Below are 27,412 nucleotides of genomic sequence, written 5' to 3'. Positions count from 1 at the left end.
ACGATTTTATAGACGTCTTTTGAAACAACGCGATTGAATTTTTTTAGCATTTCTTTGCACCAATCAACACGAGCGTTTTTGAGCGATTTACAAATTAAGCGGTATCCAACAAGAACAAATCTTTTTGACAGCTAAATTCTCTTGCAATATTGAATGTATGCGAGTGGAACTTATGCCTAAGTATGCCTCAATCTCACGGTATGTCACATGATGATCGTCGAAAGTCATAGGAACTCATCGCATTCATATTTTTCATTCAATTCCTAATCTTTTCCACTCAAGGACCGATAGTAGGCGAGTGATACATGAAAAGAAACTATCCCTAAAAATCACCCCAATCTCACCCCTGCTTTTAAAAATTTTTCCTGTATCATGGCCATTCCTATAACAAAACATCGCCCTCACCAAAATGTTCTTATATTATAAAATAAAATTAAAGCAAATAGGTTCTCTCTTTCACTAATAGAAAGAAAAAGCAGCACAAATGAAACCAAGAATATCATAGTTTCAATTTAAGAGACGGTGCCACGGTGGTACCCCATGCAGAACCTTGTGGTTGCATACTTTTTAAGCACAAATCCGCAAGAGATTCACTTACCCTAGAGACAAAATCAGAGGATAATATTTAAATGCGAAACAGCGAATTACGAATTTTTTGTAGGTATTACGCTTATACAAACTAATAATTATTTTCAAAATAAAGACAACTTTTTCCAACAACTAAACGGATGTACAATGGGATCTCCAATTTCCTCAAGTCTAGCGCAAATTGTTATGGAATGTGTAGAAGAGAAGGTACTGGATGATATGGATATTGATGTTGTGTTATTCAAAAGATACGTTGACGGAAAACCAGATATGCACGAAGTTTAGTGTTACGTTGTCGCATGAAAATTTCATATTTTTCATTCAATTCTTAATCTTTTCCACTCAAGGACCGATAGTAGGCGAGTGATACATGAAAAGAAACTATCCCCAAAAATCACCCCAATCTCAGCCCTGCTTTTGAAAATTTTTCCTATATCATGGCCATTCCTATAACAAAACATCGCCCTCACCAAAATGTTCCTATCTTATAAAATAAAATTAAAGCAAATAGGTTCTCTCTTTCACTAATAGAATCTACTAAAGTATGGTCGACGATTTCGGAGATGGTAGAACGATTTGCTTTCCATGGCGGACACTATCACTTTCGCTGCGGGTGTCCTTACGGAAGTACGCCCCTCTGTATCTTTTCCCTTTAGATTCGAAAGGCTCGTAAGTGAAGGGAATTCACTTTTACAACTTCAGGTAGTGATAGTTGCATTCATAGAGTGAGGGTCAGTGCCTGCTAGACATACGTTAAAGTATAAAAGCTGAAAATTTTTTTGCGTGTTCTCACTGGTGTAGGGAACAATGTTTGGGGGGTTACAAACCTTGAGTAACGGTGCCCTCGGTAGGTATCAGGTAATCAAGGTGCGCAGTACCTCAGCTCCCTCACGTTAAATTATAAAAGCTGAAATTTACACAGAGTGTTCAAATGACTATTCATTATTCAAAAGGCCAGACCTATCCGAAGGGTCTAACACTCCGCCTAAAATCCCTCCAAACGTAGTATAAGGTCAAAATTCTAAATGTCTTTTTGGGACACTGGGTTCAACAGACTTGACTCCGAAAGTTGAAGGTAGGGTTTCGAAAGAAAATTTTAGGAGCAAAATTGCAGTGAAAAGAGTTTATAATCATGGAAGAAAATGTAGATTGTGTATTTTGTCATAAGATTTTATTACTTGAACAAACATTGAAAAAGTGTAAGATCCAGACGTGATTCCAACACCATCAACATCGACGGATGAATCTACCAGCTCTACTACACCAAGATTATCATTATCATTAGATATAGGTGTAGCGGGTTTAGCATAAGCTGACCTAATGGGTATCTATTGATACTAGCCCGCAAAGCAGGTGGAATCCCTCGCTTACGGGTTGTCCTTCCGAAAGGACACTTCCGGTTATTTTTTTTGTTGGATTACTATTAGAATCATTAAACATGATAAAAAAATGTCTATATGAAATCAAAAGTGCTATCTGGCATCAAGTCTCTAAACAGATGGATTTTCCATGAGCAGGAAAAAATAAAAGGCAGATTATTAAAAACGTGGATTACCTTGAATATGAAAATGTGGTAAATTGGTGTTATTAATATTTTACAGCACCATAAAACAACATAATCAAAAAACAAACAATGTTAAAATGATAAAAAGGCGACAAGAATGTCCGTTATTCCTATAATTCAGATATGAAAAAAGCGTAGAGAAAAAGGAGAATTTTTAAAAGTCTACTCGCGGTAAAAATATTATTTATACATATGGTAGAAAATAATCGTTCTTGGAATAAACCTCTTAAAAGGTAAAAATGAGCTTAAAAGATATTGGCAAACTGAGTTGGTGGTGCTTAAATTACTAATAAGCTTTCAATTTTAACTCAAGCATCCTAATTTGGCCTTTGATTTTGAGAATTTTCAGATGCGCTGTGGCAAAACCCGTTAATTTACATCGAAACCTTATCTGATGTTACTGTTCCATACTGTCTTCCTAGATCAACAAAAATACAAAAACTTCATACAACTAATGCTGACATAATGGTCGGTCCAGTAGAAGAAAATAAAAAATAGTGAATACGTCATAATGAAGAATTTCCACAAGAACATAGACGTGATCAAGTACATAATGAATGAAAGCTGAAATTGAAATGATTGGGCTACGCCAGAGAAGATGTCGGTCTTTTTGAAATAGACAATTAGTGGAGAGCCGCCATCGAAGCAGCCAAGATCCAATAATGGATTGTCGTACTGGGGATTAGGATTAAGACTGTCAACATTGTATAAATTACTATTTTTAATGCATCTAAATGTTCTTGATTTTAGGTCAGATATCTTGCAGACCATGTTTCTTTTGTATTATATTTAGTTTTTATTTTATTATTGATTTTAAGTGTTATGTCTAAGAAATTCATTTTGTTGTTGTTTTCAATTTCTAAAGTGAATTGGATACTTGGGGGTTGAATCTATTAAAGTTATCAAGAAATGTATTACATTTATTACTAGATATTACCTCTAAACAGTCGTCAACGTATCTCAATATCCATATCATCCAGTATCTTCTCTTCTACAAATTCCATAACGATTTGCGCTAGACTTGAGGAAATTGGAGATCCCATTGTACATCCGTTTAGTTGTTGGAAAAAGTTGTCCTTATTTTGAAAATAATTATTAGTTTGTATAAGCGTAATACCTTCAAAAAATTCGTAATTCGCATTTAAATATTTTCCTCTGATTGTGTCTCTAGGGTAAGTGAATCTCTTGCGGATTTGTGCTTGAAAAGTATGCAACCACAAGGGTTGAGAAATAAGAAATTATAATGTAAGATAAACTCTGAATAAAATTATAAATGGTCAAATTTAAAGCTATTCAGTAATTTATGAAAGAAAAAGCAGTATAAATGAAACTAAGAATATCATAGTTTCAATTTAAGAGACGGTGCCACGGTGGTACCCCATGCAGAACCTTGTGGTTGCATACTTTTCAAGCACAAATCCGCAAGAGATTCACTTACCCTTGAGACAAAATCAGAGGATAATATTTAAAGCGAAACAGCGAATTACGAATTTTTTGTAGGTATTACGCTTATACAAACTAATAATTATTTTCAAAATAAGGACAACTTTTTCCAACAACTAAACGGATGTACAATGGGATCTCCAATTTCCTCAAGTTTAGCGCAAATTGTTATGGAATGTGTAGAAGAGAAGATACTGGATGAAGAAGTAATCTCTAGTAACAAATGTAATACATTTCTTGATAACTTTAATAGATTCAACCCCCAAGTATCCAATTCACTTTAGAAATTGAAAACAACAACAAAATTAATTTCTTAGACATAACATTTATTAAAATCAATAATAAAATAAAAACTTAATATTATACAAAAGAAACATGGTCTGGAAGATATCTTAATTATAACTCATGCAATCCCAAATCACAAAAAAACAACGTCGTTATAGGATTAACAGATAGAGCATTATAATTAACTTCTCCAGAATATCACCGCGAAGTAATAAAAAACTCAAAAATACTTTGAAGAATAATCAATATACAGAAAATCAAATTAATAGAATCAACCGGCAACGCACATCATCCAACTACATAAATAAATTCAAGAAAAGAAAAAGATACATATATAGCACTCCCCTATACAAAACTACTATCAGAAAAATTGAAATACATTTTATCGAAACAACATCAATATAAGTTATAGATCACACAACACGTTATAGACTCTATTCACTACACTAAAAAACAAAACTAAAGACAATAAGAAATCAAATATATATTCCATACCATGTCGAATTGTTCTAAAAATTATATAGGAATGACTACACAATACGTGGAGAACGGAATAAAGGGTCACAAATACACCAAAAATGCATCGACTGTTCTACACAAAAATGAAAAAAATTAACATGAATTTGATTCTAAGAAAACAAAAATCTTAGCTCAATACACGAACTACCAAAAAAAGGATTAAGAGGTAAGCAGATGTACGAAGATATGCTTAATACCCTTGGTGATCAATGTCCTTCGTATGCGACAGTGAAAAATTGGACTGCGAGCTTCAAAAGAAGTAAATTTTCCATTGAAGATGATGACCGATCGGGAAGGCCAGTTTCTGTGTCAGTCCCTGAAAATTTTATCAGAGCGTCGAATTGGGCTAAAATGGATATCTGAGCACTAAATATTTCATACGAACGCGTTCATCTTATAGTCCCCAAATGTTTGAATGTTGACCAAAGGCGAGCAAGGGTAGAAGCATCGCATTCGACCTGTGTTCGATTTGAAAACGATGTAGACTTCTTAAACCGAATTGTTACTATGGATGAGGCTTGGGTACATTTCTACGATCCAGAAACAAAGCAACAATCGATGGAATGGTTCTCCAAGACCTAAGAAGTTTCGTGTCGAAAAATCTGCTGGAAAAGCTCTTGCTTCAGTTTTTTAGGATTGCCATGGATTAATCATGATTGATCTTTTGGATAAGGGTAGAAGATTACTATTCGACATTACTGACCACTATATGGGAAAAAATTGAAGAGAAAAGACGCGAAAAGCTATCCAAAGTTGTTTTGTTTTTGCAGGACAACGCCCCTGCACACAAATCTCATGTTGTCATGCAAAAAATTACTAGAAAACCCCCCTTATTCACCAGATTTGGCTCCGTCCAACTATCATCTCTCACCTCGACTGAAAAAAAGTTTAATAGGTCGTAAATTTTCTTCCGACGAGGAGGTAATAAATGCTGTAGAGGTCTGGTTTGCAGAGCAAGAAACATTTTTTTTTGAAAGGGAGACGTTACAGGTTCGCTGTAATAAATGTATCCAATTAAGAGGAGAATATGTTGATTAATGAAATATTTTGACATTGAAATTTTGTTTGATTCTGTAGTAGGCTACGCATTTTTCAATATATCCTCGTATCTAACATAAAAATGTGTTATTTCATCGAAGTTTGATTATAATAACCTACGAACCCAAGATATTAGAAAAAAATACAATTTATATATATATATATATATATATATATATATATATATATATATATATATATTGGAATAAAGACCTGTCAAAAAGACAAGAACAAAGCTAGATGACGCTGGCAAGAACCAGTTAAGAAACATAAGTTTGAACTATCATGAAACTGTAAGAAAATCCATCAATTTTTTGCGAAGAATTCAATTATGATGCTTCGACAGCAATGAGCAGGTTTTAGATGAAAAAAAATGAAAAATCTATAGACAAGTATTGGTGAAATGTGATTAAATCCAAAATTCTCCAAAGTTTTTTTTGTTTTTGATTCTAAGATAGGAGTATGTATACGCAGGTCAAAGGAAGAACGGATGTTAGATCCGTGTGCAATCCTGACTATAAAACACGACGCAGACTTGGTGATAGTTTGGGGATGTTTTGGAGGAAAGGCGACTGGAGACCTGGTTTGTAACAGTAGTGTTATTTCATTGCTGTTTTTTTTCCTGTGTATTTGACAATCAGTTTCCTAATCAACATTGAGTCGTTTTTTAAAAAAACAAGGATTTGGAGAATCTACGAAAAAGCGCTGAAGGCCGCGGAATTTTTCCAAGCAGTGAATTGTCTCTACGAGTAGTTCCTACAGAAGAGGAGAAGACACGCCAATTTCGGGAGTAATTCCTTAATAAAGAACTAAATCTTTTTCATAGGAAAATTATGAAGAAGAGATATTTTCTGTCCAGTTAGAGATGGTTTTTAAAATATGATCGAAGAGTTAGAGTTAATGTTGAATCAAATTTATAATGAGGACGAGAGCTGCGGCTTTTTTGGCGTCTATTATCGAAAATGACCTTGATCGACGACACACGTTCACGGGATTAATAAATGTAGTAGTAATAAATGTGATTACTTCTTTAGTGAAAACGAGATTGAGAGAAGAGCTTTTGGGAAGGGCGACTGTGAAGAAACTTCTTTTAAGACGTCAAAATAAAATTAAGAGGTTGCAGTGGGCTAAAATGGACGCAAGAAGAGTGAGAGAGAGTTTTATGGAGTGATGAATTAAAGTTTGAGGTTTTTGAGTCTAAGAGAATAGTATTTGTACACAGAAAGCAAGAAGTTACACAGACTGTAGTTTTATTATATATATATATATATATATATATATATATATATATATATATATATATATATATATGTTTTTATTTGTTGTGCATCACGCAAAATATGGGTAATTAAAAACTTTTGATCGTAATATTTAGTGCCGTATTAACTCTCACAAACGATAAATAAAATAAATTTATCATAGAATTTGCAGCACGCTAATTGGGTCAGATTGTATAATTACATAAATTCCGTAATATTTTTGAATGTCGTAACGCTTACCTCGCTTACAGTTTTATTCCTTTTTTTGCTGAAAGACATACGAATAGTCTTTTTACCGGATTTTTCACTTTTCTTCGTATTCATTTCCGTTAAATATTCTTATAACACCGTTACCAGATCATAAGACAAAACAGTGCGAGCCCAACGTTTTATCGCACATTCATTTGGAATGATAAGATAACTAATCCTATCTATAGGTACGATTAAAAATAAGTCCACATTTAAGCACTTTCCTAGTAAACAGTGTTATCAATAGAATTAGAAAACCCCACAATATTGTAGACTATTTAAAGTGAGTTTAAAACAGTTTCATGTAATAATTTGCTCAATATTAATTTGAAATATCAAAAAAATAATAACAAAAAATTTTCCATCAAAAATTTATACTTAAGTTGGAACCATATGGAAAACTTTTTTATTAGTGGTTTTATGAAAAAAAGTTATTCTTGATAATAAGTCCTGCTTGGTTTAAAACTTAAAATGCTAACATCAGATATCAATTTTTTAAAGCAGTATACGAAGTTTGTTAAATAATTTGAATTTTGTACAAGAGTATCTTTATCTTTCACAATTCAGAAAAATATTATATAGTAAAGTTGTTTTGAATCAAAAGTTAGATTCAAATACGAGGATGTATTTATATCTAGTTAGCCTAGACCAGTTCCATGCATAAACAATATATTGCGTTACCATAGCAACGAACAATAACATACTAGAAGTGTCAGTGTAAAGTTTGACGTCAAAAAAGTAAACCAGAGTTACGCAATAAATTAAAAGAAAATAGATGTCCACCGAAATTGTGAAAAACGAAAAATTGGAGTATCGAGCCATCATCAAGTACCTGAATTTAAAAGGTAAGCAGATTTACGAAAATATGCTTAATACCCTTGGTGATCAATGTCCTTTGTATGCGACAGTGAAAAATTGGACTGCGAGCTTCAAAAGAAGTAAATTTTCCATTGGAGATGATGACCGATCGGGAAGGCCAGTTTCTGTGTCAGTCCCCAAAAATATCGATGCAGTTTATGACAAGATATTGGGCTAAAACGGATATCTGAAACACTGAATATTTCATACGAATGCGTTCATCATATAGTTCAAGTCAATTTGGACAGGAGAACAATTGCTGCAAAATGCATCCCCAAACACCTCTGCACACAAATCTCATGTTGCCATGCAAAAAATTCCTGATTTAGGATTTGAATTACTTGAACACCCCCCTTATTCACCAGATTTGGCTCCGTCCGACTATCATCTCTTTCCTCAACTGAAAAAAGTATAGGAGGTCGTAAATTTTCTTCCAACTAGGAGGGAATAAAAATTGTGGAGATCTGGTTTTCTGAGCAAGAAGAGACATTTTTTTGAAAGGCCTAGAAACATTGCAGGTTCGCTGTAATGAATGTATCCAATTGAGAGGAGAATATGTTGAGAAATAAAATATTTTGGCATTGAAATTTTGTTTGGTTCTATAACAGGCTAAGAATTTTTCAAAACATCCTCGTATAGGCGTAGCAGGGGCATATCGTAGAGAGGAGATGTGGAAGTTAAGAATCGATAATTTAGAGGATTTAAAATCAGCTTGTGAAATTAGATAACACGAAAACAAAAAAGCTAAGAACGTTCACTATAACGGGAGAATTTGATGAGATACAGGGTGTTTCTATATTTGACCGACAACGCTCTACCACAGAGATATCTCAATAAATGAATCATTTTGATATATGTAGGAATACGAACCCCCGAATCAAAAATTTGCCATAAATCAAGAACGCCTTTAAATTTTTCTTTCAAATTTGGTTACCAATATGCTTCTTAATAAAATAATATTTTGACATAAACAAACATTGGAAAAATTTAACCAGTGGCGCGCTGTCAGGATTAGTTGTCACTTTTATCCTCCTATTTTTTACGCCACTGGAGCAAATTTTTTTTTAATTTGTTTTAAATTGCCTGATTATTTTTTAGTTAAAAAACTTATAACCTTTTATGGAGTTAAAATTAACGGTATTGTAGAAATTTGCCTCTAAACAAAAGTCTGCAGGTAATTAAATACTACTCAATATTTCTAAATTATAATCTAGTAGGCACGTGTTATATTTTTTCATTCTACTATATGGAAAGTTTTAAAAGAACAACTGTTACATCCATACAAATTGGCATTGGAAGCATTAGAACCTATAGATTTTCAGGTGCGTATGGAATTTTCAAACTGGTATTTATAAAAGTGTCGTGAAAATCGAAATTTTCTAAAATATGTGTTGTATACGGATGAGGCTATATTTACTAGGGAAGAAATTTTCAACTCTAGAAATAGTCACGTTTGGGAAGAAGAAAATCAGTACTTTGTTCGTGAAAGGGGATTTTTGCATAAATATTCGGTTAATGTGTGGGTGAGTATCGTTGGAGATTGCTTAATCGGGCCTTATATTTTACCAAATAAATTAAATAGAGCAATTTATACGCGCTTTCTGGAAGAAATGTTGGATGAATTGTAGAAGAATGTACCGTTAAATATTAGACAACACATGTGGTTTCAACACGATGGGGCATCTGTTCATTTTGCTGCAGCGGCAAGATATTATTTAAACAGACGTTTTAGAGAAAAATGGATTGGTCGGGGGGACCCAATTTTTGACCTCCAAGATCAATCGAATCTGAATAAGATCTAATAACTAGAATTTAAGCTGCGGCAGAAATCATTCAATCCCATCCAAATTTATTCTCAAAGACACGTTTTCCAATGACAAAGCGGTGTAATAAGCGACCAACAGTTTGAACAATTTAGATTATGAATAATTTTTATTTGTTTTGAACTATTTACGCTTAATCATTATTCGAAATTAAATGAATAATTAATTAGTTTGTGAATTACTTACGTGCTTGCAGACTTTTGTTTTCATTTTCGCTCTATAAAATCTCTATAAAATGTTATTAGTTTTTTAACTAAAAATAATCAGACAATTTAAAACAAAATTTAAAAAAAAATTGCTCCAGTGGCGTGTACTTATCACTGGTCACATTAATTTTTTATATCTCCCTTATTTTTGGGAGTCCCAAAGTAAACGGCAAGTAAACAGCAAGTGCCGTCAAAAGTGTTTCCATTTGTTATTCAAGGCTGAAATAATTTTGTTTTATAAATAATGTAATTTTACTGATTTTTTATATTTTTCACAGGATTATTTCTACAAGCAGAGTTTGTTCCAAGATTCAGTAGGTCAAAATTGAGCAAATGAACTATAACATTCATTTCCACATAGTCTTTGGCCAAATTCAATCACATTTTTCTAAAAACGTTTAGTTTGCTCATTTTTCTGATCGATGTCTTTGCAAATGACGTAAAAATCCCTAAGACCCAGCTCTTTCGGGATATGCGATAAGAAAGTTTTCATTCATCTTTTTCAACACTTTCCGGAAATTTTCCAAAACATATGAAAATTCTTTTGATAAGGCTGGTAAATCTATCTTATTGACTATATTACATCACTCAATTTCATGTGACTGACACACAGATGGCGCTGCCATTGTCAAATCCATATGACGGTTATAAAGTACCAACTTTCAAAAGACTATGTATAAAATTCCATAACATTTCGATTAGTTAGAAAAAAGTGACAGCTATTTAAAAGCAGCTACTTTTGTTATTTTCAAAACAATTTCGTGTGTTAATTTATCATCGCTTATTGATAAAAAAATACTGTACTAAGCTCAGCAATGGATTCAAAAGTGTTATACGAACTCTGCTCCATCGAAAAGAACCATTTGTTATTAGTTTGATGAATTTAAACGTGGTCGTAAAGACACTGATGATGGTAGACGTTCTGGTCGTCCAATCGAGGTGGTTACTTCAGAAAATATCGAAAAGTCCACAAATTAGTTATATGTAATCGTAAATTGAAATTGCATGAGATAGCTGAGGTCGTGAGGTTATCAAAAAGCAGTGGGTTTACAAGTATGCTTGAACATTTGATCATGAGAAAGCTTTTTTCAAAGTGGATGCCGCGTTTACTTGCAGTCGATCAAAAACAACAACGTGTTAATAATTCAGAGCAGTTTTTGGCCACGTTTACACGTAATGAATCAGATTCTTTGCGTCGATATGTGACAATAGGTGAAACATGGATCCTTCACTTCACTGCGGAATCAAAACGATCATCATCTGAGTGGACCTTAGCCTGAGTGAACCACGTCCGAGGCGTCCAAAAGCACAACAGCCAGCTAGGAAGTTTATGGCTTCAGTACTTTGGGATGTCCATTGAATATTGCTCATCATCGTTACTTCAAAACTTGATTGATTTCGTGCTATTTTCACTAAAGATCAGGAAACAAATTGGATAACTCTGTATTTTTTAGCTTGCTCGAGAAGAGTTCAAAAATTCTTAATTCATCTACGCATAAAAAATTATTTAAACCACTCGAAAAACTGGGGCAAGTACGAAACAACTAGAGAAGATTGTTTATCGCTATTTTTGTCTCTTCGCGATCAAATATTCCTCGGGTCTCCAGAAGCCTTGAAGATTTTATCCTAAAATATTATATTAATGCATCTTACAGGCTCAGTATAAGGCCCTATTTTGTTTCTTCTGTTTATAAACGACATCGCCTATCTACACATAGGTGGCAAAATATGTCTATTTGCAGACAGACGATACTAGTTTCTCTTAGAGCAACCCCGATCTCACAGCACTCTATAGGACCATATCTAATGACCTAATCACCCTCAAACCATGGTGCGATTCTAATCTTCTCTCTCTCTCAACATTTCTAAAACCAAAGTTTTATCATATAAAAATACATTGCAGCCTTTTCTATTAAGTAACAAAACCATTGTCGTCGTTGAATTTGTAAAATTTTTAGGGCTTGTTGTGAACAATTCCTTGAAATGGGGGTACATATTGCCACATTATTTTAAAAATTGAGTTCCTCCTGCTTTGCCCTGAGATCAGTTTCCAAAGAACTGAACTTATCCACCTCCTTAAAAGTCTATTATGCCCTTATTGAGTCGCATCTCCGATATGCCCTTCCCTTCTGGGGTACGTTTGGTGCGACTAAATTTGAGCGAATCTTCAAACTACAAAAGAGAGCACGACCTTTACTTATCTACTCCACGTTCAGAATTAGTCAAGTGCTCAATATTTTACAATGCAAAAAAATGCACAATCACTTGCCAATTGAAATCAAATCGATATCATCTTTTCCCGCATTCCGCGATAATTTGAGGGCATATTTACTGGAAAGTGTCTTCTACTCTGTAAACGACTTCTATTTTAATAATAATATTTATTTCCGGACATGCTGCATCCTGGTTCAATTTTTTCTTCTTCCGTCACTAATATAGTATTTGTGCAGTAGCTGTTTGAAACGTAGCAATGTTTAAATCTCAAATATCTCGTTAAATTGAAAAAAACTCCGACTGAGTGCTATGCATTATTGTAAGAGGCCTATGGGGACAATTCTCTATTTCGTGCGCGTGTTTTAAAGTGGTGTAAGTGGTTTAGTGAGGGCCAAGAGAGCACTGAAGATGATCAACGCCCAGATCGCCCTGTCACTGTTTCAACTCCGGAAAAAGTGACCAAAATCAACCAAATTGTGCGTTCAGATTGTCGAATAAGTATTCGGATGATTGTCGAGGCTGTAAACGTCGATAAAAGAACAGTTAGAAAAATTTTAAAGACGGAATTATACATGACAAAAGTCTGTGCGAAGTTGGTGCCAAAAAATCTGAATCCTGACCAAAAGCTTTTGCATCAATGAGTAGACTCAGATTTCCTCGAAGGGTTAGAAAAAGATCTGCTTTGAAAGGGACCCTATTTGAGTTGATGGAAGCGCAAAAAACGGCAGAACTCCTAAAGAAGACTTCCAGCACTGCTTTGATCAGTGGAAAAAACGTATGGAAAGTTGTGTGGCGAGGGGAAGGGAGTATATTGAAGGGGAGCATTCGAATGTAGAATAATTTTTATAATAAAACTCTTTTTCATAACCAGTCTCGATATTCAATAGCCTCGTATACTAATTATTACCTATTACTATTACCTATAATTTTGTTACTCTTTGTGGTTTTATTTTATTCTGTATACTAAAATTTCATTTTATTCGTATCTCTATTCAGTTATTTTTATGTTTATTTCTAGGTTTTACAATCTTTTGTCTACAAATTGTAATAATTTTTTGACAATAAAACATTTTTCTCTCTAGATTGTTTGACATATAAGAAACTGATATATCTACAACCACTAATAAGCAGCCTAAAGTCTAAAATGTTGTCTGTAAAAGGAAAGAAACAGCTGGGGATAATTACCGACGCACAATGTGGTCATCAGTTGCTGGATTGCCATTGGTTCATTTTTCCCACCATTATCAAGTTACACAAGAAAAAGGATACAAGACTATACTCCAAATGATTGGATTCCAAGTGAGGTATTCCTCAATTGGAGGCATTCCTTTGTAGATTATGTTCAGCCTACTAAACAGAAAAATATACTGATAATATTGGACAACCATGAGAGCTATACGCTGGTTTGGAATATTGAATTTTGATATGCAAAATTCTCTCTTTGAGATAGTCCCTTAGATGTTCTATAGGATTAATATCTGGAAACTCTAATAAAGGGATATTGACAACATATAAGTAACCAATAACCTGTCTAACCATGTGGGGATGAGCGTTTAACTGCATTATGAAAAATTAGACCCAACAAACGGAGCAAACAACAACAACAACAATAATGTTGCCTAAGTAATATTGGTACCAATTCCATATGAGCATGAAACCAAATTATTCCACAAAACATATTAGAGCCACCACCAAAAGGCACTTTAGGAGAGATATTACAGCTGGCAAACATTTTCCTTGCGTTTGCCAGACAAGCTCAGGTCCATCTGGAGCTTTAAGGCTAACTCTAGTTTCATCTGAGTATAGAACTTGTTTCCAATCAGTGATGGGCCAATTCTGATGTAGATTTGCAAAATTTAATCACTGAATTTTGTGTTCTCTGGTAAGCCTGGGTTTTTTGGCTGGTCTTCTGTTGCTTAACCCTTCTTCATGTAAACATCTTCTAACCGCTCGAGACGATATATCGAACATCTGATAATTAATTTTTTAGCAGATTGCTGGTAACTCTCCTGTTTCTCAAAAAAAATCATCAATTTGATTAGTGCAATGTTTTTGCCTTTGTCCTGGTCTTTGATAGTACGAATTTGTTTCATTAGGCTCTTTTATTTAATATAGATGTTGAGGTAACCTTCAGGACTGGAGGTGGGCAAAATAATCGATTAATCGAAAAATAATCGGGTGATCGATTAATCGATATATATTTTTAAAAATAATCTGTAATCGATTAATCGGAAATACTCGATTAATCAAAAATAATCAATTTATCAAGATTGATTCTTTTTCATAATTTTCACACTTTTGTACTTTTTTGTGGTCCTGTAACTGTAACTCAATTCTCTGTTCTGTAGGTATACTGGATCCAAAACTTGACATAATCAACTTGTTTTTTTTTCTTTGCAGAAACTTACCTATTAAGAATAAAATCCTCTCTCTGAGAAATGAATAATAAGAAATATTTCTATTGTTTAGTTTTAATTTGGTGGGAATCAAATCACATTGTTATTTTTCAACTTTATAGCTGCCGTAATCAAGAAGAGCACACTCCCTTTTAATTATTCGGTTTAACCAAATACAAATACCTACATATTGATAATTAGGTATATAACATTTAAACTTATTTTGTTAACTAGGTACAAAAATTATTCTTAAAAAGCTCTTTACAAATGGCATTTACCTTAAAAAAATAGAAAATATTATTTTCTTTGATGTTAGATAGTGTCCAGCGGCACGCGTCTTTCTAAGTTTTTTATTTTATTTAATATAGGTGTCGGCGAAAGATGAAACCTTTGCAGCCTAGTGCCGCATAGATAGTTTTGCTGCTGCATTTTTTTTGGATCACAGGACAGAAAATATTAGATCATTTGCTTTATTAGAACCGTTTGGATATGACGCTTTGGCACTTTTGGCAGTGTACATCATCATTGATATTTCACATAACATTTGATTTTTTTAATTCGACCTATCCTATCACTGTGCTTTCCGATTGATTGTTTAAAGTGTGCAAAGAAAAAATCAAGGTAAGTTTCTAAGCATAACTAAATTACTAATTTGTTATTATGATTATTACTATTACTAATTTTTATGATTATGATTATTACTAATTCCATCAAAGAGGTTCCAGGTTTGTGTGCCAATTATTTTCTAGTTTTTGTTACAGATGATCATTTATACAAACAGTTTTACATAAAATTTTTGTAAGTCACTTATTTTTTTAACAAGTTAATTACAATTACTATAATCTTTTTTTATAGAGTTCGGCAAAAGTCCGGGACCTGATGCTGTGAACGAAGTGCAGATGAAGCATTTTTTGTCTGAATTATGCTTTTTTTAGGAATATGGAAGAAAATAGAGGAAGAAGCTTACTTTGGCATTACTTCAATAAATCTGGAACTGGAGACACCTCAGTTTGTAGAAAATGTAAAAAAAACATTAAGTCATGTGGTAACACTACCAATTTAAGGAATTACTTGAAGGCAAAGCATCCTCTTCTTTACGCTGAGATGCAAAATATTCATTGAACAGATAAATCTGCGAGTACTGAAATATGCGATATGAGGAATCAAGTACAAACTACTCATCTTATTATTGTATTAATGGTACAAGGATATAGTGCATTTTTTGGAACGAAGTTCCTCATCGCTCGTTACGCTCTAGGCATTTACCGAATGCGAGCTAGACCAAGAAAGTGTCGGCCGACACCCGAAAACGACACTTTTGCAATTAGTTGAACAATCCATTGGAAATTTTGCATAAATGTTCAGTTCAGATTGATTCTGAGCAAAATTAACTGAGGTAAAATTAAAAAATAATTGCTGAGCATAAAAACAAAGAATACTTACATTAAAAAGGAGATGTTTGAACCATCTATATAAGGAGAAGGCAAAATTGGGGCCAACAAAAAATTTTGCATATAAACAAAATAGCTATATTATTTTATATACGAGCTACTCTAACTAATTATGGATAATAAATCAGGTATAAACAGGTATAAAATAAAATCACTAATATCGTGATCCAAACTACTGATGTACTCGAAATCTCAGTAGTATCAACAGAATCGACTTCTTCTTCATCACAGATACCTCCATTAGTACAAGTCCCTTCAACTTACAAACAAGCGTCCATAAAAAGCTTTACGATGACAAAAAAGTTACAAACCAGAACTGACATGGTTTTGGCTTTTTTCGTAGGCACAGAAATGATGCCTTATAATATAGTAGAAAAAGACGATTTCAAAAAATTTGTACAAGTTTTAAACGGAAGCTATAAACTACCCAGCAGAAACACATTGTCACAAAAGTTAATGCCTAATTTGTACAATGAAACGCGCCGAGTTATTGAAGACATTTTAAAACAAGCCAAACTTATATCTTGTACCACCGATTGCTGGACTTCCATTGCAAACAGGTCCTATATCTCCCGTACATGCCATTTTGTAGACGAAAATTATCAGTTAGTATCTACCATTCTACCTATTTCTTTGGAATTAAGTAAAACATTGGTAGATGAATACGATGAAACTGAAATTGATAAAGACATTGTAGAACTAAAAAGGAAAATAGCTTCATTAATTTTAAACACACTTAAAAACAGATATGAAAGCAACGAGAAAATTCATAAACTATTGCAGAATGCCACCTTCATGGACCCACGTTTTAAAAGATCCTTTTTTAGTTCTGCAGAAAACCAGATAATTGAAGATATAATATTACAACTTAGTAGCGAATTAGAAATAATTCCAGTTTCTGAGAATAGAGCTGCGTCATCAGGAAAAAAGAAAAGCGGACTTTCATCAATTTTTAAATCTATGAAAACTGTTGAAGGTAGTAATGCTGTGAGTTTAAATGTAAAAATTAAATCGAACAATATATGAATATACCAGTCATTGATGTTGAAGAAGATCCACTGATATGGTAGAAATATAATGCACATGTATTTCCTTTTCTTTCCCAATGTGCAAAAATGTTTCTCAGTATTCAAGCTTCCAGTGTTCCATCTGAGCAAGTATAAGGAAAGGAGGCCAAATAGTAATTAACCTAAGAGCGTCACTAACTGGAGATCATATTGACCAGCTTTTTTTTAACTATGAATAAGACGTTTGTTAACATTCCTAAAAATTTATAATAAACATCTTTCAAGATAATAATTTTTTGTTTTGCTTTTAGTTACAAGCCTAAATCTAAAACTAAAGAGTTTATTTTGAAACAAGCCCATGCTAGTGACAAATTATCACTTTTAATTAATATACAAAAGAGATTGTTGTGTAAGGTGGAGCTTGTGGACACAACATCCTGTGAGAATTTGGTTTTATAAAATACAATGTTTCTTGCCTATTTTCATTCTCAAAAATGCATAATGGTTTTGGTACAGTTTAATTGAATTTAAAAGAGAGTTTTTAAGTGGCTTTATTACAAAGTAAATGACTGAAATAGTTATTTGTATGCTTAGATCGCGAAATACCTTTTTAACATACCAAAAGAACAGTTATCGCCGAGACCGCTTGCAGCCGAGGCAAGATAATCTTGAGGTCGTTAAAAAGTTTCACGGCTATGACATGCACACTATTTTTCGTACAATCGTTAAAATAATCAATATCAGAATCTTACTTTCAAATATCTTCTGTAGGTTCATTATTTGGTTTGTTTTTATTGAGAATCAAACCATAATGTCTTCTGTATGTTCCTAGTGGTATACTCGCTCTTTATCTTGTTTTTTTGTAGGAATCAAACCACAATCGTTCTTTTGAAACTTTATTCCCGATTTTCGAATAATCGAAAATTGATTATTTTCGATTAATCGATTATTTTGGATTGATCGATAATTTTCTATTGATCGACTATTTTCGATTAATCGAAAATAATCGATTATATTTTTTGATAATTGCCTAGCCCTATTCAGGACTGGAGGTATAAAGGCAAAAACTCACTAGCAACACGCCACCCCACGCCATGCCATCATTCAAAATTCTCAGGTATAACCGATGCACGTTAAGACATGTGAATGCCTCTCTCTTTCCTTTGTATACCAGTTTATGGTTGTATCTCATTTTCGAAATGCAACAAGAGTTGTTAATGGAAAAAGTGCAGCAATATGATTTCTTATATAATATAGTTTGTGTTTCACTTTTTCATTTTATCTTTAAAAAAATTGTGTAAACAATTAAATTGTTTTTTATTCATACAGAAGTACATATGACAGTTTTAGTCTAAAACGAGGTTTAATATGAATTACTGATTATGAAACAAGATTATGTGATAATATAGTTAACTTAAATAACAATTGTTACTGTCAAACAAGGTTCATGGCCTACTTATCATACAGTAAATTATCAATAGGTAAATAAAGAATATTGAGAAAAATATGAGTGCTGCCTTAATTTTTTCCAGGAGTTTATAATGATATGAAGAACTTTCCTAGAGGCTTATATATGTATCATGTGCAAGTTAGGAATCCAAGGACCTGTACTCCATAAGAAAGTTGAAAAACATACAAGAAGTATAGAGCACAAAAAACACGAAGCATAATATGAAGTTAACTCATTTATATAACTGAAGTTGAAAACAATTCAATGTTTTATACATAAATTATTAGTTTTCTATCGATTATATATTTTATATTATTAAAAATTTCTACACTTTTCATTATGTTTATAACTATTCATACAATATAAAAACTAACATTTAATATTGGTTCTTTGTATAATTATATAATGTATAGTCTACCTGTCCATAATGACTGTATGGACAATACAGCACAATAAAGTCAGGATTACACAGAATTTTTTAAACATCTTATAACATATAATAAATTAATTTAATTAATTCAATTTAAAATAAATAAAGATTTTGTATATTAAGTGAAGAATTGAATGAATTGATCAAATCCATTCATATAAATTATAGTCCAAAAAAGAATAAGAAAAGTTTAAAAATTTTTTGTAATTATCTTGTTAATAGTTAATATTAGTTTTTGATTCTTAAATTTATATGTTATAGATGTTATATGCATTCAAATAATTTATAGAAAATATGAAAATTTTTATGATAACAATTCATCTAAAAGACTAAATATTTATCATTTACCACTTCCTGGTTTCATTGATTATGATAATTATAATATTTAAAAAATTATATCAATCTTAATATGTAATTATGAAGTGAAAGTACTTACAAATGTTACAGATTTTGCTTTTTCTTGTCGAGCCATAGTATTTTATATTAAAGCTCGCCAAACAGACCATCACAATAAACACCTGCAAAATTAAAAGGACTAATAAAGCAGAATTCAAACTACCAAAAAAATTACCCTTAAAAAATCCTGTTGATTATTGACATATTATCCATATTCTATTCTGTATATAAACCTAGATATACATATAAATTCGCTTTGTCAATTTGAATAATTTTTATTTAATAGTCGCGTTAAATACACATTACACATAAATTGATATAATGTTTACGTAAAATTTAAATCTTTAAATTTTTATCAAGTCAATATTATAATTTTTGCTTTATTTTTATTGTCCGCATTATTTTAATTATAATAGATGTTTATTTTCTTAATATTATAATATATCCGTTACTAAATAGACAACAGATAAAGCAAATGACATTTCTAATAATGTATGTCAACCTCAATATGGTAAATCAATTTAGCCAACCCAAAGAAAAGAAACTTTGTAGTTCTATGATTCGGTAACAAATGTTAACGAAAATTTTACTGTTGTATTCTATATACTAGGGATATGACTGCTTTTTCCCATTTGTTAATATTAAATAAGATAAAATAATGTTATAATTGTTATATATAATTTGCATTCTAATGAACTACTTTTACACTTTGTGAGAAATGAGACAACGCTCTCAAGTAAAATTAAGGACGCAACCAAGACACTGACTTACAAGTCAAAATTTGACAAGTGACGTTTTTGCATGAAATGTAAATAAATATTTTTGGTTCAAAAAATTTTAACAGCATATTTCTAAAGAAATGTTGACTTCAATGGTAAAAGAGCATCAAACTAAACAAGTAGTGAAAAAAGAATTGCAAGAAGTAAAAAGAAAGGAAGCCTGTGCAGCAGCTAGTGATTTAACACAAGCTCTCGTAGATCATTTGAATGTTGGAGTGGCTCAAGCTTATTTAAATCAGAAAAAATTAGATGCGGAAGCAAAACAACTACACTTAAGTGCAACAAATTTTTCAAAACAAACACAACAGTGGTTGAACTTAGTTGAACAATTTAGTGGTGCTCTTAAAGAACTAGGTGATGTGGAAAATTGGGCAAAAACAATAGAAGGTGATGTGCGTACTATTACAACAGCTTTAGAAATAGTATATCAAAGCTCACAAGATAGCAGTAGTTCAAGTTAAAATAAAAGAATTAAATTTATATTTTAGTTATGTTATATAAATAGTTTTCATGTATTGCAATGTAAACAATAATATTTGTCAAAAGCTTATAGTCATCTCAACTATTCCATAATATTACATATTATGTGCAAAGTTATAGACTATAGCTAAAATGAGAACCATATTTGTGCAAACACCTTTTATTTAATAAATTACATCATTATTTTTTTGTTAAAAAGCATTTATAAAATCTTTTGAATCAGTATTAGTGTTTCATACTACATGGAATTGAAAATAAATAACTGGTTTTATGAGTTATACAATTATTTTATTAACTAACATGTAAAGGTAGATTTTCAAGAGTGGGTGTGAATAGATAGATTTAATGCTTTGCAGAGAAGTGAAGGCTTTAGTGTATATGTATTCGAGAAATAGTATATTTCTAAAATTGCCTCTTTATGTTCTCTTATGTTCAATATGGGGCAATTACAATGTTAAAGTGAATAAAAGTCACTTTATTTTTTTATTTGATTTTCTATTTGACCAACAAGGTCATTAGTGGTAAGATAGTAAATATTTCTTAATACAATAATAATACATATTATTTAACAGAATAAGTACATTAGCATTACATGGTATATTTTATAATGAAGAGAAAGGACGACAAGAAAATAAGTTTTTCAGAACAACACTCATATTTAGAAATGCATATGTGTTTATCATATCTTGTGTAACAAATTTGCGTTTTTCGATTTTTCAGAAAACCAATATATATTTCAGTACTTTTTGACACACTTCAGTCTTTGTTTCTTCAGCTGAAATGGTATGGGTGTTATAGATGTTTGTGACCATATCACATGTCCAACCTTTTCTTCAGCTGTTCGAAGTCATCAGTTTCTTCAAGATGTATCGTCTGGAATACATTTAAGGCATCTTCTCACAGCACAATAGTCAAGTTTACTGCCTTTTCTCTATTGAAACAATTATTCACTCTAGTGGCTCCCTCAAACTATTTAACATAATTGGTCCAAAATGTCTTGCTGTCAATCGTTGGAGCCATGATTCGTGTAAAATTGTCATTGTCTTGAGTAATGTTTCTGTATTGCAGGATTTCATTTGTTCCATCTTCTATCGTTCTATTATAATATTTTCTGTTCTCGACTTTGCAATCTTTCTTTCTAACTCCTTGATTTTTTTGTTAATTGTTGTCTTTTTATTTTCCATTTGATTGTATCTTCTCATTCATCGTTGTCATCTTATTCTCTATACCAGTTTGTATCTTCTCATTTATCGTGGTCATCTTATTCTCGATATCCAATTTTAGGGATGACATTTTATTTTCCCTGTAAATGGCTAGGTCAGTTCTCAATGACAAAATATCCGCAGAAATAACATTCCTAAGATTCGACATACCGTCTTTCCTGGTAGAAATCTTCTCATATTGGCCGAAATATCATAATTAAATATTGTTCTTCACGTTCAAAATTGACAAAATCAAGGTGGAAGCCTCGTCTTTGAATAAAAATGTTTCTGGATCAAAGCCTTCATATATCTGTGCCACTTTGACTATTAATACTAATTCACTCTTCTCACCTGGCGTTTCCATCTCGCGATTCTCCATTTCGTCTTTATTTATAATTTATAAACACTGTCTTTTAAACACTTTACTTAACTAACTCATATGTTGATTAACTTATTACTTATACTTAACTAACTTACATAGTTTTTAAATTCTCCACTTACTTTTCGATTTTGTTCCGTTCATTATAAACTAATTGCGCTAAACAAACTCGTTTATATATCCAAAACAAAATTCTAGAAAATAAACAAAGCAAATAAATTTTTGTTTAATTCCCATAATGCACACTACTGGTGTGATGAGAATCCACATGTTAAAAGGATAGCACAATACCAATACTCATTTAAAGTTAATGTTGGATGGAGCTCCACCACACTTTGATAGAAGGTGTCATAATTGATTGAATAACCATTTTCCGAATCGATGGATTGGTAGAGGTGCAGAAGCTCCGCTTTATTGGCCTCCTCGGGTTATTCGATTTTAATTCCTTGTTTGGTCGTATCTTAAAGAAAGAGGTTATGCTACAGAGGAAAATTCACCTCAAGAACGCCTTTTATCTTGAATACGGATGGCGTTACGAAAACCCCAAATATTTTTCAGTTTTCTATCTATCCCAGAGGGATCCCTTTTTTGAAACTTTTATTCAAAACTTGAATAAAACTTCAACTTCAATATTTCTAACAACTAATCTCATTAGTTTGATGTTATACAAATAGAAGGGATGTTATTGAGAATATAAGAGTATTGTCATTGATAACGGGAATCAATAATATCTTTAGAAAAAGTCGGTACAGAAAGTTTCATAAAATCGAATTTACAGAATTTATTTATAATTTTCATCGGAGAAGATTGTGGTAAGCTCATTCAAATATTTGAAAACATTGTCCAAAATTTGTTAGCAATCTTCTTGGGAAGGAAAAATGCTTTCGTATACTTGAAAGTCGAGATGAATTTTTTCGCCGTTCGTCATTATACTGATTCCCATACCTTAAAAAAAATCGAAACAACAAAAATAGTTTCGTTTTTATTTTCTTATCTTGTATCGCTTAATATGCAACGAAATTTTATGACGGCATCTGGTATTGCTAAAAGCCGCTTGACATGGTGCAAAATAACGTTCAATAAATTGTAAAATATTGCAAATTGCTTGACATTATTCTATCATGGTTGCCAATAAAAGTTCTATTTATAAAAGTAAACAAATTCCTAACCTCAAGTTTAATATTTTAGGTTTGTTCTTGGTAGCTGCAGTGGAACTGTACTGAACTGGACCTGTGCAGACCAGCTCATGAGTGTATAGAATTAGTTCGATCGGATACAAAGAACGATATAGTGCAGACAGTAATGGAGAATTTGTCGATTGTTGTATTTGGGTTATTTGATATGTGCAACACTAGCGCTGGTTCTGCTACAAAGAATGCTTTAGTGTACACTTCCTGAACTAGTTCTGCCAGTGCAGCTACCAAAAAGAAACCTTTTGTAACCGGCTTAAAAATGTGAATGAGAAAAGGTCAGTGGCTTTGCTTATGGAGCCTATGAACAAATCGTTGTTAAGTCAAAAGTTTCTTTAGATTTTTTGCTAGAATTGCAGATGCGCACAATAAAAACGACAAAAAACCAAAAATATTGTGCCATGATTTTTATTAAGAAATATTGCGTCTGACGTTGTATTGCATCGTGTCAAGCGCCTTTAACGGATACATTGAATTTGCTAACAAACATTCTTTAATTTCGGTTTGATATCAAATAAAAATGTTTCAATCTTTTTATAGTGTCTACTTACCGATATTTGTTTCTCTGTTGAAGGCATAGAAATATACTTCCTCTACTTCTATACCACCCAAAAAATTTATTTTTCTACGACCGTGCGCTTTAACCCACTTTCCCGCACGCATTCTAGATTTGAAAGTGTCACTTTCCCGCACTAGTGCGGGAAAGTAAAATGTAAATGTAAATTTTGACCTTATTAGATAGTTTTTTACTTCAGAGGTTATAACGATTGTTACTACAGGTAAATAAATATTTACGAAATAGTCCATCAAATAAAATTTAAACCTTTTCTAGCTTTTTGTAGCATTTTTTTTATATAACCTTGTACGTTCTTCAAAGGAGTGTCACAAAACAACTATCAAACCACCCGGGTTTGATATCAGCTGCTATGACAACCCAGGCGTCTAATTGTTACTGAAACCTCAAAGTTGTTCAAAACGTCTTGGAAGTAATCGAATGAGTACAATCTTCTTCTAAATTAAACCACATTAAACCAAATAACTCCACCGGACCGGCAATTCTTACAGAATGCAACAAATTGTGTTTTCAATATTAATATTTATAATACTTAGTGGTTTTTAGTTAAAGTTTTGTATATTATTATGTTTGTTGGAAAAAAATAATTTTTGAAAAATGGGTCGTATATATGGTCGTAGAAAAAATAATGTTCCTAACTAATGCGTAAAGTGTCTTTCCACACTTGACCGCTTGCCCGAACTGGACACGGGACAACTGCAGTCGCGTGCGGGAAAGTATCACTTTCCACCCATTGTATGACAAAGTAGCATCTTTATGATCTGAAAATTAAGATAAACAGCTAATGTAGTGGCAATATATAATAAATATTTTAACTTTATTTTGAAAGATATGCCCATTGTTCATTAATACACAAGTCGGTATGCTTCATCCACGTCCGTCTGCTTCGGTACATTAGGTCTCTTTTTCCGCTGACGAATAGGGGTGGAAGTGGATGAACCAGCTTGATCATCATGCTCATCATTTGATAGAAAATTTTCCTCTTCCAGGTTACCTTCAGTAAGTCGGTTTTCCATGCATGGAAGTAAAAATAATAACTGTTCAAAGTAGACATATTTACGCCTTTTATTCGCAGCTTGCCCCGACTTAGTGTTCTTTTGAGCGTTTAATTCGCGACGAAAGCAAGTCCTTAAATTAGCCCATTTTTTTTGCACATCACGACCTGAAAAATATTGAAATTTAATTAATTTTTAATTTTTTACAGATATTGAAATATAATTAATTTTTATTTTTTTACAGATATCTGGCTACAGGAGCTAGTTTCAATACATTATCTTTTGATTATCTGATGGGAGCTTCTACAATACGAGATATTACTAAAACTACATGTGAGCAAATATGGAATATACTTCAACCATTGTATATGTCAACCAAAGAAGAAGGCGACTGGATTAAAATCGCAGACGAATTCTATAGTCGCACAAACTTTCCAAACATCATTGGAGCAATTGATGGCAAACATATACGGATGATACAGCCAGAACATTCCGGTTCATCATATTTTAACTACAAAAAGTTTTTTTCGTGCGTGTTAATGGCTTGGACAGACGCAGATTATAAATTTGTATATATAGACGTTGGTTCTTATGGAACAGCTAGTGATTCGGAAATATTTAAATCATCAGAAATGGGTAAACGGCTGTCCCAAAACCGATTAAATATTCCCTCCGGAAGGCAATTGCCTAATGATAATGTCGGAGATGTTATTCCATTCTCTGTCGTAGGGGATGAAGCGTTTGGACTTGGCAATCATATACTACGTCCTTATGCAAAAATAAATTTAAACTACACCAAACGAATTTTCAACTATAGACATACAAGAGCTCGACGAATGGTTGAGTGTACTTTTGGGATTCTTGCTAACAAATGGCGTATATTTCACCGACCAATGGATGTCAATATCAATTTTTGTGTCAAAATAATTAAAGCTTGCTGTGTCCTGCATAATTATGTAAGAATCAAAGATGGAATAAATTTCACAGAAACTCTCTACAATTGTCCCATGAATAACTTAACTATAAATGAAGACAACCGAGGAAGAAATAATATGAATAACGTGCGACAGTACATGTCGTCATACTTTATTTCTCCCGGAGGCGCGATTCCGTGTCAATATAACAAAGTGTAATAATTGTAAATAGATAAATAAATAAATAAATAAAAATTCACATAAGTACTCTAATATTTTTATTTTTACATTCCTACCTTTGTTTGTTTTCTCCTCAGCGCTAAGCGAATTCCAATCAACAACAACTGCTTCGCAAACTTCCTCCCACAGTTTTTTCTTCATATTCGCGTCGGAGTACTCCTTTAAACTTTTTTTATAAAGCGCAGGTTTTTTCTCGACTTCTTCAATTAAGTTTTCGACGGAACTTTCTATAATCAACAATTGTGATTTGGGCGAAGCCATATTGAATAGAAGCACACGACGCCAAATCACAGAGCGAACTGAACTATCGGCCGACTAAACAATCGTCGTGTATGCGCAGGCGTGTATGCGCCAATACTGATTAAACAGTTGGCCGACAGATTAGTTTGAATGTAATCGAGTAGCCCATCAAACTTTTTTATCGGCCGATACTGAATCGCTGTAGTGTGCGCATATGCATTCCTCTCCATACTGATTAAGAAACCGACCAAACTATCGGCCGATAAAAAGTCTGCAGTCTGCGGGGGCCCTAACAGTGATTGGTGAGTTTATTGTTTACATATAATGGTCATTGATAAAATCCAGGCAAATCTACAATAGGAATCGATGGGTATAGAACGCGAGACGTTTAAACAGTGGCCGGCTAAGCCCGTCAGAGGCTCGGAGCGGCACAGCTGAATGAGGCCCCCCAGCTTTAAAAAAATGTAGTTTTACAAGCTTTTTATTCAGTTCACATTTGCATGTATAAATAAGTGTTTATGTTTATTTCGTTAAAATCTGGCAAGTGAAATTAAAATTCGACTTAAACATATATACCTACGATATGGGTGAAGAAAACAAAATACGAATCAATCGACAAAAAAAATTAGATAAAATAAATCAAAGATATTTTTTTGTATTTTTTGTAGCTTGTTATATGTGTTTTCGTGCTTTTAATTTACTGAACTCCTCAATAACTTCTATGAAATATACTTCTTTTGAAATTTTACTTTCTATTGAAAGCACAGTTAGATTAGCTAGTCGTTTTTGACCCATTGTAGATCGAAGATAATTTTTAATCAGTTTAAGTTTCGAAAAACTCCTCTCGCATGATGCAACCGAGATGCAAATGGTCAAAAAGTAATGAAGTATAAGCGATATACAGGGTAACGATTCACTGAAGTCCCATTTTATCATAAATTGAAGGATTTCTTGAGCTCCCCATTTGGCAGCAATGTCTATACTCGTATCGGTGGCTACATGCCTTTTATTTCTTGGAAAACTTGCTCTTTGTCCAATTCACCATAAACTATATCAGATTGTTAATTGCTACAGCCAGAGCGTCATCTAAAGCTTCTACCATAAATTTTGATTCAATAATTTGAAAAATATTATTGATTTGTTTCAAGGCCCCGCATCGTAACGACAATTCTTGTATACATCGGTCTATGCATTCATACATTGACCATATTTATTCGTATTGACCTATTTATTCTTGAATTGA

General features: G+C 32.6%; 3 protein-coding genes across 4 annotated transcripts in view; 1 reads left to right on the top strand and 2 right to left on the bottom strand.

Annotated features, from left to right (window-relative positions):
• Window positions 1-19,656, bottom strand: part of LOC130447949 (protein diaphanous) — a 141,138-nt gene extending 121,482 nt beyond the window's left edge. Inside the window, exons 1-2 of one of the 2 annotated variants that reach the window (XM_056785023.1) lie at window positions 19,352-19,656; window positions 19,217-19,298 (exon numbers count right to left, since the gene is read on the bottom strand). In XM_056785023.1, coding sequence (XP_056641001.1) covers window positions 19,217-19,252 — 36 coding nt within the window. In that variant the 5' untranslated portion in view covers window positions 19,253-19,298; window positions 19,352-19,656. Of the gene's footprint in view, window positions 1-6,936; window positions 7,095-19,216; window positions 19,299-19,351 lie in introns of those variants that run through there. The other variant, XM_056785022.1, reaches the window with a different exon arrangement.
• A 309-nt stretch (window positions 19,657-19,965) lies between these two features.
• LOC130447953 (biogenesis of lysosome-related organelles complex 1 subunit 1) lies at window positions 19,966-23,304 on the top strand. Its single transcript, XM_056785031.1, has one exon. It carries the CDS (start codon window positions 20,036-20,038, stop codon window positions 20,414-20,416), a length of 381 nt encoding a protein of 126 aa, XP_056641009.1. The 5' UTR covers window positions 19,966-20,035; the 3' UTR covers window positions 20,417-23,304.
• A 1,321-nt stretch (window positions 23,305-24,625) lies between these two features.
• LOC130448258 (uncharacterized) lies at window positions 24,626-26,190 on the bottom strand. Its single transcript, XM_056785542.1, has 2 exons — window positions 25,986-26,190; window positions 24,626-24,942 (listed from the first exon to the last, which is right to left on the bottom strand). Exons 1-2 carry the CDS (start codon window positions 26,188-26,190, stop codon window positions 24,626-24,628), a joined length of 522 nt encoding a protein of 173 aa, XP_056641520.1.
• Window positions 26,191-27,412: the final 1,222 nt, after the last annotated feature.

This window comes from Diorhabda sublineata, chromosome 8 (assembly GCF_026230105.1).
Source record: "Diorhabda sublineata isolate icDioSubl1.1 chromosome 8, icDioSubl1.1, whole genome shotgun sequence".
Classification (NCBI taxonomy): Eukaryota; Metazoa; Arthropoda; class Insecta; order Coleoptera; family Chrysomelidae; genus Diorhabda; species Diorhabda sublineata.
This window is presented reverse-complemented; position numbering and strand designations above follow the sequence as displayed.

Coding starts and splice junctions, on each gene's coding strand:
- LOC130447953 (XM_056785031.1), top strand. CDS start 20,036: ATGTTGACTTCAATGGTAAAAGAGCATCAAACTAAACAAGTAGTGAAA.
- LOC130448258 (XM_056785542.1), bottom strand. CDS start 26,190: ATGGCTTCGCCCAAATCACAATTGTTGATTATAGAAAGTTCCGTCGAA. Junction 24,943..25,985: donor TGAGGAGAAAACAAACAAAG/GTAGGAATGTAA, acceptor AATATTTTTCAG/GTCGTGATGTGCAAAAAAAA.